The following is a 22,024-nucleotide window of genomic DNA, read 5'->3' as shown; positions in this document are numbered from 1 at the left end:
AGCGTCAGAAAATCTTGTCATCTCTCAAAGAAGCTGAGTGGCATACTCGCCCGTGTGAGGGCGTTTTGGGGCACCATCAACAAAAAATTCCGCCGGAGCGCACAAAGTTCCCTAAATGGCCGAATTTTCCTTTTTTTATCTCGAGATTCAAATAAACAAACTTTCTTTGAAGTTCTAGCTTATTTTCAATAATGTGAATTTCATGAAAGCTGTCCCATGTAACAAAAAGCTTATAGGCCTACGTTCACGTATATATCAGCCCAACTCAAGTTCTCCAGCAAAAAGTACAACATTTTTACAGGATGAATCTTAGCCAGCCCCTGGAAATGGCTGATTGCAGCCATATTTTATAAAACTTCTATTGATTCTTCTGTTCCTGCTCAAATATTTTCAGCTCAAATATCCCACACCAATAGCTTTTCGCTCTATACGTCAGTGTATATTTGCGGATCTTGTATTTCAAAATCTGTGTGGTATGTACCTGCTAATGGATTAACCATACAGGGAATCACCCATTCCCGAAGATTAGAAACAGGACGGGGGCAATGCCGGGAAATTGAATTGTTTTATGAAAGAGAGTTAGCTTTGAGTTCGCATGTACCTATCACTAATCTGGCCGAATAATGCTCGCTTTCCGTTGTTGATTTCCGTGCGGCCGTGCCCAGTGTATATGTTACAGCAACAGCGTGAACTGTACTGTGACTTGAACCACTCAGTGCGCCCTCAGCAGTCCAACAGACAACATTACGACAGGACCCATTTCGCCCTTTCTCATCGTACATAAAACGTATGCCAATTTTGACAACTTTTGCTATGGATTAAGATCCAATGCTTATTTTCCTATTACCGATTGATATGTGATGATAAACACTCGGCGCATGCTAGATCCGGTACTACACACGTCGATATACAGTCTGATCGATCAACCATATTAGCCTCGAATGAAATTTTGCTCAGCTAATTTCTCTCGTGTGCGGCAGGCTTAAACGATAGCTACTGCATTCCAACTGTACCATCCAAACGAACTGCCAATACTCAATAAAGTAATCACTCCTAATGCATGCAGCTGGCATCTTTCCGCAAAGACACTATTGTCCATGCATAAGCTTATCTTTCTTTGACTTTGAATCATTCGCGCCATGTTTTATATCGTCAAGATGCAATGCAGGCGCGAAAATCGAAATTTAATATTTCAAAAACTCATCTGTGAATTTTTTTCTTCTCGCCGAGGAAGTAAGTTTTGGACCGTGATCTAATGTTTTCATATGGCTTGGTATCCCCAAACAAACAGAGATTTTGACCCCGAACTCGGATATAGGCCTATGCGTCGAGTTTGCGATGCGATGGGGAGACGCGATGACGTATGCAAAAACTTGATACATTTTGAAGTCTGAGCGCGAGCGAAATAATGCATGCATAGCCGGCTGCAGCAATGGCGTTGGTAGCACATCTCCTTGCAGTGCTGCTGATTTGTGATGTCGCGACAGGTTCGATACCCGTGCCGACATCACAGGATTACACCCACAATGTCATCGTCGACGGTCATGACAACTTCCATGTGTTCTGGAAATTTGATAACACTACGATAACTTTTGAAATGCACGTCAGAACGACTGGTTGGGTTGGATTTGGGTTTTCGCCTGATGGCGGTATGCCGGGCTCCGATATGGTCATGGGCTGGGTGACCGATGACGGCGAAGTCGTATTTTCGGTAAGTATAATTGACATCTTCTTTGAAAGATTTTATCAGACAGGCCAGTAATATGACAAGTTTTATTGCAACGAATTCGTTTCTTCGATAATTGTACACTGCTCTCATTTTTGAGTAGTTCGGTCGCTGTAAGTGTGGGGTACCTTGCATGCTGTATGTTATTGTTAAGGTTGATGTAGGTTCGTAGAGCTATTCCTGTGCGCGTGCCCGTCGTTTTTGACGTCTTTTACGTGATGAATTTGATTTAACACCGCCACCACAGCTGTGGTAGTGTTTGGGGCATAAAAGACGACTACTCATAGTCATCAGAAAATCACCATTACAGCGATGGCCCCACGAACTTAGCGGAACCTTACCTGAGCGAGCCCGCCTATGATCGAAAGATAGGTGTTTACTGTCCGGGCAGCAGTTCGGCACACGGAGGGGTCATAAGCTTACCTGTGAACATGTAAAGTCAGATCAATCCCGTAAAAATTTAACAAGACGGGTCATTTTCTGAACTGTCTTTCTGATGGAAAATATCTAAATCACAAGGCCGAAGCGGCTGGCGGAGCCCGCATTTTGTAAAAGCCGAGGTACTGCTGATTCGACCCACCAGTACTGGCGACGGTTTCACTTTTGTAAAAAAATGATACAGCTTCTTCACCATCGTCGATCGATCTTTTCGTAAAAGTAATACAGGTAAGTAACTTAACACACGAGTCACGGGAGTTGAAAAACACAAAATCATCCAAGTTCGTTGTATTCGTCTGTGAAGTGGCTAAGCATTGACCGCGTTCATTTTCGAAAACTGTATTTAACCAAACTGACATCTGCTATGTTGTCCTTAAATTTCTATCTCTTGCCGGTACCATCTTGTCCGCAGATTTGCACGTAAACCGGTACGAAACTTGTCTTGTGTACAATGATCGATCGGCCCTCTGTCAGTACCGTTTGACGTTGTCATAACAACGTCGAGCCACAATGAAACTGCAAGCCGTTTTGTTACAGTTTATCCAAAAGAAAGAATCAAAATATCGGAATGCCTGACCTATTTTATCTGAAGGTCGCTGGACTTCAACAACAACTGATACAAGTAAAGAATACGTGAGTTCGGAAGTCAAAACCAAAAAGGCCATTCTTAAAAACTAATGCGCCCCGGGAACAGATATTTAGACTCAAATTTTAACAAATCTTCTCTGGTCTACCGCTAGTGGGGCTTACTCTTAGAGAAGGTAGACTTTTCGAGGTCTCAGTTTTGTACAAATCAAAAATATGATTTTCCCCCAAAGAATTAACTCAAAGATGGCGACCATGAATTCCAAACATCGGTAATATAAATGATGGGTAATTTGTTTCTCTTGTACCAAAATTTACACGATGACCCCAGATTTTGTTCTTGTTGCTATTAAGAAAATGACCCAAAGTTTCGTTAACTTAGGAAAATTTGAGGTAAAATTGATATCTTTCAATTTTTAGGTGCACACTACATTAACCGACAGTTCTTTCATTTGCAAGCCGACACTTAGTGATCGTAAGTATCAGACGGGTTCGAGAATGTATGGACAAGCCGTCACGCAGAACAGACAATGCACGATGACATAAACCTACATCATGATATAGTCACTCACATATAAGCTTACTGGAAGCTTACAAAAGCTTTCAAAATGCTGCAAAAATGGTGAAAAAATGCCGAGTTTTGGCCTAACACGAAAACAACTTCACATCTCCTTTCCACTTATTTACATGTAATTATGTACTACTTTATGTCGAATTTTATGAATTGATAATTTGCTTGAAGAACATGATTGCCGTCTGTGATAGTTCGATTGAGAATTTTATTTGGTTAAAAATAGCTGTTTTGACTACTTTGGCAAAGTCTTCAAAACAGCTATTTTTGCCAAATAAAATCCTTTGCACCATTCGGACGCTGTGCAGTATCATTCTAGCAAAGACTCGACGTTCGTCACGTATGAAAGTTCATACAACAACGTCATAGGCGAGATATGGGGCAAAGCAGTTCCGCTTATGAAGATTGTTGTTGTCGTATGTTATATCCCCTTGCTAAATTCTTGAGTGGCAGGCTAATGATACATGACTGTTCTTAAAATTATTTCATTTCTCGTTCAACAGGATCGTCACGCAACCGCATTTGCCGAACCCGTCGTTGACGACAGCCAAGACTATACGTTGCTTCATGGCGAGGAGGCGGACGGGTACACCATCCTGAAATTCGAAAGACCAATTGATACCTGTGATGACCAACACGACTGGCTCCTGACGGTAATTTTGATAACATATATAGAATTTCTATCGTGTAAGCTTACTATCTGCGATCAGTAAAATAAAGGGACATAAGCTGTAACTTTTGGCAAGTTTTTCAGTATTCTGCTTCTGTATATCAACTACCGTGTCTGACCCTAATCTGTTTGTCATGCCGAAAATTTCGAGTATTCTTTTTGTCAACCACAGGACTGTGTGTCAACGCAGCTTGTATGTGTGCACTGATCATTTGTTTATTGTTTACAAATGAATTATTATCCGGACTTGAATACAATTTTCAACAACAACAATGGAGATTATACTCATATAGGTTGTGTTGATATGCTAAATACTTGGCATTAAATTACAGTTTAGGAATTCAATGCAGAAAGTGTAGGGAAACCACAAAACAAAAGTTCTGAAAAAATAGTCAAAAGATACAGCTTATGGAGCTTTAAAAGACCAAGAAAAATGTTATGCTCGGTAACGCATGATACGTTTTCTGCAAGATATCGATGCTGAACTTTTCTAAGGACCATCTGAGCAGTTTCCTGTTTTCAGCGCGGATTTTTAACCAACTATAGTGTGCATTTTTGATTTATGAACAGTTTGTTGACTCAACTAAGGAATAGAAGTCTAATTGTTTCATGGGCGACCATCTCATTTCCACCACAATGCAAAAATCATTTTCGAAAAAACTTCCTTAATTTTTTATTTCAGTTTTATACTACCAGTATGGAGGTGACTTGTCAATAGAACCTCCATACATGTGCCATGCAATCGTGCTAGTCCCTTTTCAATAATTATTCCCATTTTGCCAAAATCCATAGTGCGGTAAGGGATTACACGAGGATTCGGTTGTCAATGAATAATCAAACCAATGGACAAGAAGTTTCTGACACATTTTATCTTTAAAATATCGAAATTTTACGTTCATTTTTTTTTCAAATTTTGACGTGGATTTACTCAGTTCGAATTAGTTTTGACGAAACCCGAGGTAACAATAGTGACGTCAATCATTATAATATAAATTCTCTCTTTTGTCATGCCTCTGACAGAGCGATACAACCCGTGTTATTTGGTCCCACCATACGGAGGATCCAGTTGAAGGTCAACCAATCCCAGCGCACACCCATCGTGGAGTGAAAAGCATCCGATTGTTTTCGGTGGGCGTGGAAGCCAATCCTGACCTTGGTGAAGATGTCGTGACGTATGACATCCGAAATAACAACGTAAGTTCCAAGATGGCTCTATATTCCGAGCAAATACTTACAGCGAACCATCATATAATTCGGTGTTGGCACTCTCATCATGGAAATTTTTGTGTCCATTAAAATTGTGTGCTGCTCTCAAAAATCATGGAGGTGGTGATTTTTTAAAGGCAGCGAATACAGGAAAAGGGTATTTTTCCTGAGAGCCTGGCCAGTGAAAGGATTACTAAGAATATCTATCGGATACTCCACACTCACATATTTAAACCTTCCACCACCATGGTTTGGCCCAAACCCATTGTTATCAATGGTGATTTTGGACCTGTTTATAGGAAACTGGGGGGGAACAGGTTAAAGTTTCTCAAGTCTGGGTCAAACTGGGGTTCCGTAAGGCAGACCGGTGTCTCCCTGGGATACGACCTCTGACGCCCCCTAATATTAGACTACCCGGATGTGTTATTATTGAAAACAATTACACTACTTCATTCAGCATTGACATGACTTGCGATATCTTCCCCTCTCCTAAATTTTGTGAATGAAAGGGATAATTATCAGTCAAAGGTTCTCCCACATTTCTCAAAAGCGTGGGTCTTCTTTGTGTATCTTGAAATGTTTCGAAACAAGCAGGGATGCCAGCCATCCCCGGGTGTCACCACGGGGACCATGATAAAACGGATAGCCACCATGAAGTTTCTGTGCGTAATTTTTTTTCAATGCCTGATTCTCGTCGACAGTACCTCATCCCGGCGACTCACACAACCTACTACTGTCTTGGTTACAAGCTGCCGGAGCTGAATTCAAAGCACCACATGATTGCGGTAGGTACTGATTATTCAGAATGTTTGTACATCAAGGATACCTGCGTTACCTCTGTCCGAGTACAAACAGCAAACAGAGGGTGTATGGCCTCATATTTTACTGTCGCCCGTCTGGACGGTACGTTTGGTAGCTTAAGGTAGAATGTGAGAGATCTGGATACTAAAAGTATATCTTTAGTAGCCAATTACAGTTTGACCAAGCTGTCAAATTTAACTCTCACTAGAGTTTTCTAGATCAATTGTACTCCCCGGCTATGCTTGAACATCCATCCGAAAGTTTGAACAATTATATGCGTTTCGAAGATTAGCATATAATTACTATCTATTCGTTACATAAGAGAATTCCTTTGATTGACGCTTGTGTCACCAGGTGTTGAATGCGTATATATTGGTGTAAAGGTCTTTTGTCTTCAGTCTCGGTCGAAACTCCACGATGTCCACACAAGTATTTTTTATGTGTATATTCTCTAAATCTTGTAATGCAGTTTTGTAGATCCTGTATCATGTCCGTTGCCTTTTGACAATGCGTTGTAAGGGGGGAATTGTGTAAATAAAAGTGGTGAGTCTTTCGAGGGTACACAGTACGCTCGTGGGGTGTGACGACCACCGCATACCGCATATTATCGCTGTTGTGTATCATTTAATTATCAATTCTCGAAGTTCAGTATAGATTTCTAGCTCTCACGCAGTACTGCATGCATTCGTGCAATCGTTCCCACAAAGGCGCCCTCAACGGCCCAGAACATGAATCTTTCGCCGACGCTGGCAATATTAATCGTCAACGTTAGGACGTTCTGAAGTTCGGCTGAAACAGATTACAGGCCTTTTTGTTTCTACTCTTTATACAGTATGAACCGGTCATACAGGCTGGCAACGAAGCCTACGTACACCACGTTCTGGTCTACCAGTGTCGCATTAGCTTCAACGAAACAGCACATCACGAAACTGGACATATATGCTACACGGCAAACATGCCAGACGAATGGGAGTACTGCTCGTCGACATTCATAGCATGGGCCATCGGTGGTGAGGTATAAATCAACCGTGTGTGGGTTCTTTTTCTATTTTGGTTGACAACTGAATGTAGGGATATGTTTTGCAGTGTTGTATTTAATCACAAAATATTTTGGTCCAAAATGTATGGAAACACATTCGCCATTAAAATAATTTCAAGAAGGGATCCGTTATGATTAATGTAGTAATTCACAACAGCATGTATTCACTTTAAATTTTCTCTGTTAATATTTTGCTTTCACACGAAGCGATCGGTTGTCAGGACTGACACCAGTTTAGATTGACCCTTTGTACGCCACTGTTCGGCAAACCCTTCCGTTTTCTATGTTATGCAAAGATCATAGACCCGTGGGTTCAAGGGTCCGAGATCCAGCGGGGGGGATGTGGAGGTGAAAAAGTCCGACCACGCCAGGGACGTTTGGTTGAAAATGTACACCTCTAAGCTATGTACAAACTACTATCTGTATCTGCAGAGGGAAACGTGCGTGTGTGCAAATCTAACATGAATACCGTAAAAAGTAGTAACTGAAATTGGTTAATTTGGCATTACGCTTGAAGAGGGTAAAAAAATTGTCTTTAACCCCCTGCAACAACCTTCCGACTTTTCTAGAGTGCAACAGATATTCCCTGTCTTATCCCCGGACGTTTCCTTAAAACTTTCTTTCTGTTACGTATGTGATCAGCTGAGTGATTACCGCTACAGTTTTACTGCCGTTAAAACAATTTGTGATAAAAAAAAACGTACAAGGGCACCTCATAACATTGAAATATTAGTGAGCTTTCTAAGACCAATGAAGCTAAATCGAGGACTTAATTTGCGCTCGGCACTATTCTTCGTTCTGAATAAAACGGGAAAAAGCCAACGCCGCCATAAATCTCGCCTGAAATGCAAATGAGTAACGAGATCTATGTCAAAAGGAACCCACAATAATAGGTTATTGTTGTGGCAAAGACAAACGTAATCATTTTTTATCTCAGCATCACGAATTTTATGATAAAAGATAAATCTAATATGTCCATGCCTCCAGAATGATGTAAGTCTTGTGATGTTTGCACATTCCTTGACAGGCTTTCTACTTCCCAGAGCACGCTGGGTTCTCCCTGGGCTCCGTTGGTGACCCGACCTTTGTGATGGTTGAAATACACTACGATAACCCGGATAACCTTGACAGTGAGTTTCTTTTTACTGTATCTTCTAGCTAGATTCAAATCGCAGGACCAACTTCGAAATATTTGTAGAACTCCTCAAGGTTGTTGTAGGGAAATGTGTTCTTAACGTTCTTAACTAGTGATGAAAATTCTAGTCGCGAATGTTGAGAGAGAGAGAGAGAGAGAGAGAGAGAGAGAGAGAGAGAGAGAGAGAGAGAGAGATATTCTCATCACACAACCATCCCCATTCTCATATCACCTCGTATACTATTACCATCTTTTCTGACTGATGTTTTCTGGCAGATATCTATGACAGTTCCGGTATACGTATCTATTACACACCAACACTGCGGGACTATGATGCCAGCCTTCTCAGCATCGGTCAACAAGTCAGCCCGAAGCAGGTCATACCACCAGGGGTAGAAGAATTCAGAAATTATGGCCACTGCCTGGCAGAACTCACACAGGAGGTCGGCGGACTAATAACCATATAGGAATATTATACCCAATATGGCCATATTAATACCAATATTTTACAAACTAATAGATTTACCTGTTTCGAAGGCATAATCGTAAATGTAACATTTTTCTCCTTGTACACATCAGTGTATGTCTTTTTGTACATGATGTATTCATTGTTGAAAATGGCATTCTTGTTTGGATTTATAGACGAAAAATTGAGCTCTGGTATGAGACTGTATAGTGCCGGAATAATACAAGGGACATTAGGGGTTATAAAACAATAATAAAAGGAAGCTTATTGCAACAGTAGCCGTTGACGACTTTCAGCTTAGAGGGCTCACTTCATGTGTGAAGCTACCGAGAAACTACAATTTTCTAGAGCTAAAACTTGCTTAGTATTTTTGCATACATGCACATTGCAGCCTCTAGTGTCCTAATATTGCATTATTGAAGTAATCAATATTCACGACTTTTCGCGAATACACAAAGTTTTCATTATGCGGCTGCGCAAGCATATGCGGCTGCGCAAGCATTAAGGGTGTGTATCGAGTCGCAATTCTCCTGGTGTGATGGGAGCGAAGTATGTTCGTCGGCATCCACAATTACATTTCCTCTTTAACATTATCACCCACACAAAATGTGTGAAAAAGAAGAGCAGAAATGCATGGTATACTGTGCATTTTCTCAACACCGTGAGAACAGTGACTGCTTTCATTCTTTCATATGCAGGGTTTTATCGACAGAGCAACGGGCAATAGGACCGATGTCAACGTCTTTGCCGTGGCACTTCACGAACATCTGCTGGGAACGGCGGTCAGTGTCATGCACGTACGCGACGGCAGAGAACTCCGTATGTTGATGAAGGACGACCACTACGATTTCAACTATCAAGAAATGAGCAAGTTGCCCAGGGAAGTAGTTCTCAGACCGGTAAGTGTTTGGCGCCAACAACGACATTTTGGCCCGTGTGATGAATATCCATCGGTCATAGGGAGCCACCAAACTGTTCACCTACTGCTTTCTGTTTCGTTTGTTAAATTAAACAATTTCTGATTAGGCAAAAAAAAATAAAATAAATTGTGCTGTTCCGATAACGTGGATTTCAAAAATAGGGTAGGTAGGTCGGCTGGAATTTTTTTTCAAAATATTTTTATTTTAAAGATGCATTTTCAGAGGTTCAGGGCGGTCAAACACTGGCACAACATTTCCAGAAAAATGTATCATACTTATAAAAGAAAAAAAAAAAAAACATAAAAGACATCCTCGTTCAAGCAAAAATCAAATGCCAAGTAACAAACGCGTGATTTTACGTTTTTTTCTCTCTTTTTTCAAGTTACTTCCGTGTTTACGTAGCTCTAAAAAGTTTAGGGTCGGCAGGTAAAAAATAGGGTAGGTCGGGTTATCGGAACAGCACAATTTTTTGTTCGGCCTTAAATGATATTGTTGAAAGCAGTTTTGTCCAGAAAACAAAAAAGTAAGTATTTTCTCGGTAAGATGACAATATCCTATCTGCCGGCGTAAAATAAAATTCTGTCTGAAAGCAAATTTCTGCAAACTTTAGAAAATTACAAAATTTGCTAGTCTTTTTTGTGGGCCATTACATCTTCCCCAAAACAAACAAAACAAAACAAAAAGAAAAATGTTTCGAATCCTACTATCTTACATCTCGGGATCAGAATATCACAAGAAAAACACTTTTCAGTTTTGCCCATATTTACTTTGACGTGTAGACTGGACATGTCGACTTCATATCCAGACCCAAAGTCACGAGGCAAATGAAACAAAAGTATTGTCAATGATTTTCACCATTCTTCGCTTATTATCACGTGCCTTCGCCGGAAAAACTGGAGTATACTCTTTGACCCCTATATTCGACATGGAATAAAGTCACTGTAATAACCGGGTACAAATTTTCGATCATCCCTTTTGATGACACATACAACTCGTAGTACTCTTACCGAATATTCCAAAACAGAAGATTTCATAATTTAGGACTGTGACTTTTGACGAAAGATTGCTTACGGTGAGAGGAAGTCCATCGGTAGAATCGACTTAGAACACTCGCAAGTACCGCCTCCTTTTTGGGGATAGAAAGATGTATATTTTTGACATTACAGGGCGACGAGCTTTTGACTGAGTGTGTGTACGATTCTACTAGCAGAACAACAGTCTCATATGTAAGTTTGTGAAACCGTAATAACATAGTAACCAGCTATTTCAAACCTAAAATTAATATATCATGAAGTCAGTCACAATATGATTTAGAAACGTAATGAAACAATTGTCTGCAAAAGATATTTTTGCTCCCGCTCCACTTTAAAGGTATACAGTCACCTGTAATCTAAATATGCCCATATATGGTCAAAGGGGCGTTCCTTGGTATTCAAAATGCCCATGTGAGGGCGCTGTTTTTAAAAAGCGGCCACCCGCTTGAAATCTGTGATTGGTTAGATTTCTCTTTTCATGGTAGCAACATTGGAACAGGTGACATACCTTTAATGTGACAAATCACACAACTCAATTCTGAATTTTAGAAGTGACCTTGGCCCCATGGAAGAAATATCATAATTGAACTAGCGCGCCCTCTACGAGGATTCAGCTCCTTGCTGTGATATATAATCGTAAAACAACACCGTGTATGAGAATACTGCTATGACAAAACCGTTTGAACAATGTAAAGTAGCACATTTGATTAGGTCACGCTAAAAGAAATTCTTAAGGCCTATTTTCTTACTGTTTGAGGATTTTGAGCTTCCTAGGAGTCTCCATCGCAGAATTCGCCATAGTTTAATTCTCAGGTGACAGTTCTTTCGCCTAAAGTAACAACAGCTGTAAACGTTTAATAGTATTTTAAGTATTATTGTTCCGTGGAATACATAATTTTTCTTCTCTCTGAAGTGTTGAAAGGCATACGTGTTAACCCACAGACAACGATATTTTCGTTGACAAGCTTCTAGACACAATAGGCGTTTCGGCATGACTTTCGAAGCAAATTTCCATCCCCGTGAACAATTCAATTTTCATAATTATGCGTAGCTTTCCCTAAACCGCCATCATTCTTATGTGCTGAACTGTTTACGATTAAAAATGCCATAATTTCCCCTCCCGTCTGTCGGATCAGGGCGGTACAAGTACGACAAACGAGATGTGTTTTGCCTTTCTCTACATTTATCCAAGAATCCTGATGGACTGGTGTCTTACTTGGACGGAGTGGAGTGAAACAGCGGCCGTGGTTGGTATTGACGAAATCACCCCGTAAGTCCCGCGGCCTGTTCATTACATCTTAACTTTTCTCTGTGGCCATTAAAAATGTCATGTGGAATTATTGCCTTGAGGGATGGGTGATATATTCTGTTTCCGCGATAGTTTTAGGTTTGAAAGGCTGAAAAACTGCAGGTTCTCTGTGGTCTCGTTCTGACAGCGACAGCGCCCTCCACGGTCACTAGCATATGTCAATTATAAAAAGAGGAGTACAGTGAATGTGCTCCCTTCTGTTCTGATTCCCACCCTCCAAGAACGGTACATCTTATTCCGACAATGAATGCATGTTATTTTGTAGAAGTCTGTTATGAGCTCCATGGTTATCCCCCGTGCTGGTTGAGACACTGTAAATAAACCAAGGTCTGAAGTCCCCCCCCCCTCCAACGACACAATTTTGTTCAACTTTCGCTTGCATACTAATTTCATGACCGATGGCTCCTAACTCCTCATAGCATTGACTTAAAAGTGTATTTCATGCTCTACTTGTTGTGTGAATTGGCTCGTTTGTAGTCTGTGTACATCGCTTTTTGTTCATTGGTACTTGTACAGGTCCAGTCAGCTAATCTAGCTCCAATCAGCTAATCTGTTTTGAAAAATGAAACCAGACGCCTTTTAAATGTTACTATACTGCTTTAAAAGCCGCCATCTCACAATAATTTTGAAAATTTCCCATTCCAAACCGACAGAAAACTTTCCATTTTACACCTGAATTAAAATTATTCCCTGCTTACCTCTCCCTACAAGAGAAGTTAATTCTACAGCCTTGCTTGCAACAACCTAAGGCCAAAGAAAAAAATTGTGCTGTTCCGATCACCCGACCTACCCTATTTTTTGCTTGCCGACCGTAAACTTTTTAGAGCTAAGTAAACACGGAAGTGAAAGAGAGAAAGAAAAACCTCGTACAATCATGTGTTCGTTACCTGGCATTTGATTTTTGCTTTTATGTTTTTATTCCTTTTATATGTATGATTATACGTTTTTCTGGAAATGTTGTGGCCAGTGTTTGATCGCCCTGAACCCCTGAAAAGTGCATATTTGAAAATAAAAATATTTTGGGAAAAAAAATCCCAGCTGACCTACCTACCCTCTTTTAAAACCATATTATTGGAACAGCACAATTTATATTTTTTTTGTCTTAATCATCTCCACTGCCTGTCTGTTGGGTTTGTTTCAAAGCTTGCCGCTGGTGAGCAAAAGAATGTGATTTGCATACCAATATACACAAATTGCACTGCAACCACCACTTTCACTGAATAGACGATATGTTGCCTACCCGCTTGACGAGAAACCGCTAGCCTTTTTCACAGACAGCTTTGCTGGCTGTCCCCGTTTAAATAATTCCGACGTAAACTATAGTGTTCTTACGCCATTGGTTCAATGTGCTTTTCAGTTATGGGGATCCGCCAATCGTGTTATCGCCTGCTGAGTATGCTGGACAAACGGTTGTCCAAGTGCTGGACTCGTTCGACTGGGACGAACAGACAATCGCCGAACTACAACGAGTGAATGCGGAGGGATATCAAGGGAGCGCCGCCTTCGGCGGACTAGCGCCAGATATTCTTGAGGTATGTGACGGTAAAATGTCACGGTTAAAATTACCTGTGATAATTATTTGATATTTTTGTCCTGTATGATAAAACCTATGCCTGCCATGTGATTGTGAAACATCACTAAGTCTTTCATCCCCACTTCTCCGTGTTGAAGTCCAACTTTGCCCCAGAAAACGGGGCAAAATTGGGGCAAACTATGATGGTGAAAGTAGTTACCCAGACATGGGGACGTAACAAGTATTCGGCCTGCCAAAATTTCCATTGTTATTGTTATTGTTCAAACGTTTTCCTCACAGAAACTAGTTGTCAACAACAATGATTATGAACAGCGCCATCTGTAGATCCTACTGTGTCGACTATTTGTTTTATTTTTCGTCATACCCTTTGGAGAATGAGAAAACATGTAGTTTATACACAGAACAAAAGGCTAGTGTTAAAGTTGTAAGGATTATGATGGTATTGTGGTAATAAAATAGGGTCGTACGATTTATGCCGCCAACTTGTCATTTTTTATTCAAGAAAACTAAAAATGTGGAAAAATGGGAAAATCGCCTTGAGTTTTATGTTATTTTCTGATAGACAAGCCAGATATGGTCAATAGACTCGGATCTTGACGTGATCAAAACTTTCAAAATTGATTTTAAGATAAGTATTCACATGACTGCAAAATGCGAACGTTGAAGTTCAGAAATACCAATCCAATTTAAAAATAAAGAAAACATATTTGAATGTCCTTTTTCTGACCAATCTTTCCAAACACCAATAGACAATTATTTACATGTAAGTATGGATATCGAAAACTGAAGTTCAAGTTTTCTGAAATCCATTCTGTCGGTTTTCAAGAAATGCTTGTCTTAATTCTGATTAGTTTTAATTGCATTTTTTACAGAAATATGTATTCCATCGTTCGATTGAGGTCACCGACAGATTGCCTACACCACCTCGTGCGTGTGACGTCGACGACACGTTAGTCTTAACCACGCCCGACTTATCTGCTGGCACGGAGTCTGAAAGTATGTCATTTTCAGCCACGCTTCCATTAGTCCTTTTTCTGGGAGTACTGCTGTGGGCAGCCATTGCCCTGGGGCGAATTTAAAATGACCATGTCACAGCTGATATTCTTTTGACCTTTTTATTAGTAAACGAGAAGTAAATTACATGAACTTACTGAAACATGTTTGGCAAGTGGCTGCCAAGTTCCAAGTCTTCTCAACACTTATTGGCTACTCAGTCCGAATTCTGTTTAACCAATGGCTGCGCAGTTTGAACCATGTTCACTCTCTAGCTGATCAGTTCAGATTCTCTTCGGTCGTTTGCTACGAAGTCTAAACCTGCTCAGTCATCGATTTTGTTTTTCCAAAGTCTACCCAGTGGAACCTGCGCACCGCTATTCCCCTCTTACTCACATCGCACGACATGATGACGTCACATTATTAAAGAATTTACATATCATAACACGTGAGCGAGGTTTATGACGTCAGCAGGAACACAGATAACCAAATAGTAAGAAATTTGAATTGTTGAGCAATGACTTACTTGTGTTGTAACATATATACTTGCTATTTTAGCGCCTTTTTCACGAAAGGTATGTCGCCAATTTATAACAATAGTTGATATTCAGTGGTTTCTTTGACGATATGAATGACCTTTGAACTGTTATACATTTATATTGTAATTGATGATGATGACAAGAAGATAAGATCATATCTGTTGTTCTATTAGGTATGGTGACACGCCGACACGTGGTCGCCAAACATAAGTGAGTTATGGAGGGTTCGCAACCAAAATGGTCGCGCGTAGACTTTGTGTTCTTGAAGTACACGTGTTATGTGAAATGTGTGCCCTTTTCTTTCTCTTCAATGTTTCGAAATTGGTGAATTTTCATTCTGTCGAGTTAGAGTTCGGTAGCTTATTTGACATTGCTGAAACATACAGCTACGCACGGATCTGTAAAATTTGCGATGGATATTTTGACACGGCCAGTAAACTGCCCATATTTTGACGATGTGCGCATGTGCAGTGCCAGGCGTTGCTCTCTTTTGACATGAGTCTGTTCTCGGCGGGACCAGGGGACTCAGACCTGTATATTATGTTATTATACCAGACAAAATAAAGTTTTAAAGTTTTAATTAATATTATGCCGCTGAATATTTTCAAATATTTACCGTAGAAACCAGTTTACATTGTTTACATTATATGAGATTTAATGTTTGTTGTTAACATGGTTTATCATCGATTGAAAAAGTAAATAAATAATAATAAAATAATAATAATAATAATAATAATAATAATAATAATAATAATAATAATAATAAGATGCTCATCTCTTAGTGAAAATTGATTGTTTGCAGGATTTTTTAAGACTACAATTTATTGTAAGGCTTTATTGCGGTTTCAATAAAACATTTCAAAATTAAAGCAATGTTGTTTTTGTAATTTCATAAAGTATTTGAGTTCATCTGACTCAGATGATTCAGTCTTTGTAATTTTGCATACAGAGAATTCAGGCTCAGAAACAAAGCTTGCGTGGAGTTTAATTCACCAAGATGCGTTCTACTTTTGTTGGTTTTTTCTGCCTTTCTTCTTCTTCACTTGCCAGTTTTACATTGTCTACTAATAGGTACAAGATGTTCCCCTTAAACCTGTTCACCCCCAATTCCCTGTAAACAGGTCCACACTCACCATTGATAACAATGGGTTTGGGCCAAACCATGGTGGTGAAAAGGTTAAACTTGGGCCGATGACCCTGCAAATAAGATTTCACATATCAGGATGGACGGGACTTTGCCAATAGTTTAATATGTTTACAGGGAAAAGCAAACACAAATAAACAAACAAACAAAACAGCCTGCAGTTCCAATATTTTTGGATCACCTGGTTTTCTGCGGACAACCTAAACAATTCTTTCGTCAGTGTATACTATATTTTACTCATATTACAGTGTTATCTATTGTTTATTTTCATTCATTTATCATTGTTTGTTTGTTTATTTATTTATTTACTGTTTACCTTCCTTCTTCCCCCCTCCCCCATCATCCTGCGGACGTGTCAGTTGCTGTTACAAAACGTCATTGTAATTTTGGCGTTGACGATGTAGAATTGAAACATAAACAATATCACTGCTTTTGAAGGCATTATCCTGTACGTGATATTGCAACCGTGCGCACTGGGTTCTCAGAGTGGTGACAGTCTACACGTATTGACTGGCTATGAGGGCAACAGCATACGTCTGTACCCCGAGGGACTGTGAGTCACCCCCAAAAACAGACTGTTTCCCGAGGCCACGTGACTATCATTGGCGAATTAGAATACAGACTGCGGATGAGGTGTGTTACAATCTGGTCTGCTAGCTGTGATGTTAATCAGTGCATCCATCCTATCATGGGTTACCGCCAAATGCAAGTTTCGCGATATTTGAAATTTAAAATGGCCGCCATTCCTGTGTTAACTGTATGGGGAAAATAACAATTTTCGATTTTTGAAACTATAAGACTGTAAAATTTTTCTTTAGCCAATTGAGCTTTAAAGTGAACCCCCACAAGTGGTAGATCAGAAGAGAATAAAATTGATTAATGTGAATGCCCGAATTTTTGTCCCCGAGGCGCGTTCCACCTTCGAAGTAGTGACGGAATGTGAAGCAAAGTTGTTTGATTTTACAATGCTTTATGTAAACATACTACTAGTATTGATATGATATGAGCGGCTTTTTGTCCACTATAAATAGCGACAGAATGGGCGAATTATGCAACAAAAACTGTTTGTAAATATTTGTGATAATACGTTACAATTTTAAGATAGGTCATGTCAGCCAGTTAATCTCGAGTTCAGCAATACTATGACAGGTTTTATCACAGCTGATAGCAATATTCACAGCTCAGGTGACGCTGCATAATTTATACATCGTATAATTTCCCACCATTTATCACAAGCCGATTCCGTAGTGTAGCGGTTATCACGTTCGCCTAACACGCGAAAGGTCCCCGGTTCGAGCCCGGGCGGAATCAATTATTTTTGCCGGAGTGTCAAAAAAGTCTTCATTTTCTTTGAATTGACGACTCAATCTGCAAGTTCCCAGTTGGGTATAAAAGAAATATCAGCACGCCGATGCCATCAAACAGATTTTTTGTAATCAAATGCTTGAAAAGTTTGATGTAATAAAAAGCGTGCAAACGCGCTTACTACTGTAAATTAAAATGGGACAAATTAAAATAGGAAGACATAAAGAAACATTAAATCAGAACTTTTGCACGCCAAACTTGCAGTGTGTATGTTGGCTGTCCATCATCGCTCGACGAACGTGCTATCTTTTATTTATGATGTCATTTACGCTCCAAGTCAAAGGTCACAATTTTCCCTCACTGATAGGGTCATGGTTCAAACTCAATGTCACGCATGCACCAATACAGAATATTAAGAAATAAAAATACAGGGTGAATTTCGCTCTTTTGTTCTATCGTCGCTGACGTCGTTGTTGTTTCTGTGCGCAACGTGTGCTTTTCGTGGCGATAGCCCTCTCTTGCCATGCTTGTACCAATCTTTTGTTTTTCAAAACACAAGATGGGGCAAGTAAAGATGCGCCAATCCGAGTTGTGGCTCAATTTGATTAGGTCATTTTTCGACGTATTTTCTGCCTTCTGACTTATGTACAGGTATTCATATTATCAACTTAATCTGCAACCAGATCAACAAGTCGATTTGGTGGTTAGCAGATATTTAACGGGAAACTCGATAGCTTTTCATCGTGGATTAAGAACCGATGGAAATTAGTAAAGTGACAGCATCATAAAGGTAGATGCTTCCACATCTACGGTGAGAGGTAAACTCGAAGTAAATAAATCGTAAAAGAAATTGTTGACAAATATTCTTTTTTGGATGAACGAGGAAAAGTCAAATTTTGGAAGCTGGCGGTGGAGTGTGATTTTATCCACAATTCAGAAAATGAAGGAAATTCTTCCTTATCCTCGGGATTATACTCGCCTGGCGAATGGGATAAGGAGCTAGAACAAGAGCTAACGATATCGAGAGAAGAGCTGGCGAAATTGAAAGGTGCATTGTGTAATGAGTGTGTGTTTTTGTGTGTGTATGAGTGTGTGTGTTGTTTGTGTATAAGCGATATTGTCGAAGCATAAACAATAAGTTTACCTCTAAGGTGTGGGCTTCAATCATAAAATAGATATAAATTAAAGATAAAAGAATTCATCGAAGCATAAATATTAGTCCAGCTGTTGAAATGATCATACGAGCAGCAACAGTTTCCATATCCTCATTAGTTATTCATAACTGACACGTTTCAAAACCATCAGCAGGACAGTCATGTTCATTCATGAAGTGTCGACTACCTTCTTTTTTCTTAATATAATCCAAACATATGTTGTTTGCGTCAACATTCTCCAAACAAGCTCGTAAAACACAATTAGCATCTTTTTCTATGCCGCCGCCAATTATGTGTGTGTCTGCTTCGCATGCAAATAGAATTATAATCGAGCGCCTGGTGTTTTAATTAATCATACAGCATTTGCTGATGTTCCAAAGGCCGCTATGTGTATGATTGTATGACCCTTGATGTAAAAGAATGAGAAAAATAAACACATGGAGAATTGAGATACTTCCGTAACATTCTTTATCTTTCAAGCAATGCGTCCTGCATTTTAAAATACATCCTAGGTTTAGTTCTAGTTAAGACGTCAGAAGTGACCGTCATTGCAAAATATATGGCAATAAGCACATTTCTATTTTATTTTACCTTATTTCGTCATCATTACGTCATCATCTCCATTATTACTATTTTATTAATTCCTGTTTTCAAATTTACATATATTTCTCCTTCTTAAATATCTCGTATTATATTACTGCCACGCTTATATTCATCATTGTAATACGCAAACGTTAGGTTTTATCCCCGCCCTCGCCAGTAGCTATCGGTAACATTTGATGATTTTTTTTTCATATTCTTGATTTTAGTGTCAATTATAGCTCCCTGAAGCATGGCCCTTACAAACATTCCCGTCCTTTACACCTCGTTGAGCTCCCTCTAGGGGCGTAATAATTATAAAAAACTTTCGCTTCTCTATTTCCCAAAATAAAAGAAGAATTTGAGGTTCAGTTAAAAACTCGAGAAGTAAGATATACAAAAATAATACGAGATTTTATTTACACCATCCTCATTAAGCACTTGTATTTCCGTATAAACAAAACTCAAATCGACAATACCACAGCTCAGACTGTTGAGTCAATGCTTCAACAAATTCATTTTCAAAAAATAGAGTCACCTTCACTCATTGTGACTGTATAGTTATCATTTACATGTAAAATCTCTTGAATTGCTTAAAATCTCTTAAAAAACTCGACATCCAAGAAAAAAACAGTATGATACAAAAACATGTGTTCTTTTATTCAAGTATTGTTAACAAAGACTGTATCAATCAACATATGCTATTCTAACCTTTAAAAAATACCACAAATAATGAAATTGCCTCAATAATAGAAGTTAATAGCGGTTTACATCGAACGGAGGTTAATTTCTGCAGGTAGCATCACAAGTCACTGGTAGAGTGGTTGTTGGCGCTTTACGATTTCTAATTGGATGGTAGGATCACATCATAGACGCACGCACTTTACACTGGAGGCCTCGTTACGTTTCATTCACGAGATACATAATTAACAATTTTATGAATGGATATCATTACACAGATTAAAACACACCATGGACGTAGAAGCTCCATACGTACAGAAACCCGTAGGTGAAAAGTTAAGGCGTGGTATGTCAGACGTTGATAGAATCCTACACAGTGCTGCTAGTTAAACCGATATTATGTCCGTTTTCAGTATTTCAGTTCTGCGCTGCGATGTGGACGTTCTACTTGAATTGTGCTGAAACCATTTGTCACATTGATTTGGGAATAAGTTTGCAAACACCTTCTGCTAAAGTGACACGTGTATTGTTGATTATGGCAGGTGAACGCTGGGTCAGCAGCGGGTTAACTCAGTGTAAATCGCGAATTCGAACGACCGTCAAACACTATCACCACGCTACAAAACGTGCTATACACAACAACTCTATAGAGTCTAAAGAAAATGAAGTGATGCATGTCAACAGGACTCCCTTACCGTCCCTAGTTCCTCATATCGCTTCTGCTTCTTCTTCTTTGTCTTCTTTGACAAACATGATTACATTTCCTAATTATCGTCAATCAGGATGCCGATATGCGAGCGGAAATCGCGATATATGAACAGCGTATATTTCCCAGTCTTCAAAGTTAACACCTGTTTATTTCATATGAGTAGAAGTCACATGTCGTCAGGGATGGGGGTAGCGGAGCGCCCTCTCTCTCCCGTTCCCGAACTCCTCCTGATATTACCGAAATATTGTTTTCTTATACAGCAAAGAAAGGGCGTGGTTTTAATCACACGAAAGATATGAATTAAAGATAAAACAATACATTATATCACAAACATTAAATAATATTTAAAAGCAAACGTAAGACGTCACACGAATTCTCATGTTCATTTATTAAGTGTTAATTATTTTCATTATTTTAGAATCATTCAAGCCTATGTTGCGTCAAAACTCCGTAAACATCCTCGTAAAAGTGAATTAGCTCTTTTTTGTTTTTTACCGCCAAAATTTTATTGGTCAGTTTTGCATGATAATCGATTTATAATCGAGCTCTTGTTGTTTGAATTAATAATGTTACTGGTGCCGATGGCCATCTGGTGCATTAATCTTGGTATGAGATACACTACCTTCGGCTTCGTAACAATATTGTGTTGTTGTTTTTTCAGATGTCACTGGTATTTATCCTCGTATCGCTATGGTATAGCAAGTTGTTTGATTACTTCATCAGTTACCTCCCCTGTCTCGTCACTGCTTTATTGTCATTCAAAAATTGCAGTTTTTAATCTTTTCTTCAGTTTCCACTTTCGCACGTTTCTTTCACTGATCCATCATCAGATGTTTCCGTCTTGTTTGTCAGATTTCAATTTTGCTTTTTGGTCTTGAAAAATCAATTTGATTTGATATGTACTTCTCTGCATTGACAACTGACTGCATGCACTGAATCTTATTCTTCTCTCTCTCATCCTCAGCTTTCCTACACATCAGTTTTCTCCACTAGGGTGTATGGCTTTCCCCATCCATAAATAGCAGAAAGGCATCCTACAGAATTTTTGTCACTGTCAATGTGTGTTTTTGTTCGTCTGTCTTCCCGTTTGTCTTTCTTTTTTGTCTCTACCAGTCTGTTTCTGTCTGTTTCTTTCTCATGTATGTCTTCACATCTGTCTCTTTTCTTTTCTACAATGTGTCTGTCTCTGCCTGTGTCTGTCTGTTTAGCAGTCTATCTACCTGTCCGCTCGTCTGTCCGCCTGTCTTTCCGTCTGTATCTCTCTCTCTCTCTCTCTCTCTCTCTCTCTCTCTCTCTCTTCTCTCTCTCTCTCTCTCTCTCTCTCTCTCTCTCTCTCTCTCTCTCTCTCTCTCCCTCTCTCTCTCTCTCACATCAAGGTATAGGTATAGGATTTCTTGCGTTTTCAAATAAGTATGTGTGTCCCTAGACTGGGAAAGATAAAAGCATACATGTCTCAACAAAAAACGAAATCGTAGAAACTGCGTTT

At 39.4% G+C, this 22,024-nt stretch overlaps 2 protein-coding genes and 1 non-coding gene across 3 annotated transcripts; all 3 read left to right on the top strand.

Moving 5' to 3' along the window:
* The first annotated feature begins 1,425 nt into the window (after positions 1-1,425).
* Positions 1,426-10,795, top strand: LOC139145206 (DBH-like monooxygenase protein 1 homolog). The gene is made up of 9 exons (XM_070716210.1): positions 1,426-1,711; positions 3,824-3,973; positions 5,011-5,184; positions 5,898-5,981; positions 6,830-7,012; positions 8,064-8,166; positions 8,448-8,614; positions 9,336-9,536; positions 10,724-10,795. Exons 1-9 carry the CDS (start codon positions 1,433-1,435, stop codon positions 10,793-10,795), a joined length of 1,413 nt encoding a protein of 470 aa, XP_070572311.1. The 5' UTR covers positions 1,426-1,432.
* Positions 10,796-11,733: 938 nt separating this feature from the next.
* On the top strand, positions 11,734-15,605 carry LOC139141397 (uncharacterized). The gene is made up of 3 exons (XM_070711056.1): positions 11,734-11,861; positions 13,258-13,432; positions 14,307-15,605. Exons 1-3 carry the CDS (start codon positions 11,752-11,754, stop codon positions 14,511-14,513), a joined length of 492 nt encoding a protein of 163 aa, XP_070567157.1. The 5' UTR covers positions 11,734-11,751; the 3' UTR covers positions 14,514-15,605.
* A 1,743-nt stretch (positions 15,606-17,348) lies between these two features.
* Positions 17,349-17,421, top strand: Trnav-aac (transfer RNA valine (anticodon AAC)). Its single transcript has one exon. It is a non-coding gene; the product is annotated as a tRNA-Val (tRNA).
* Positions 17,422-22,024: the final 4,603 nt, after the last annotated feature.

Source organism: Ptychodera flava, chromosome 1 (genome assembly GCF_041260155.1).
Source record: "Ptychodera flava strain L36383 chromosome 1, AS_Pfla_20210202, whole genome shotgun sequence".
NCBI lineage: Eukaryota > Metazoa > Hemichordata > Enteropneusta > Ptychoderidae > Ptychodera > Ptychodera flava.
Note: the sequence above shows the minus strand (reverse complement) of the source record. Positions and strands in the feature narration are given on the sequence as shown.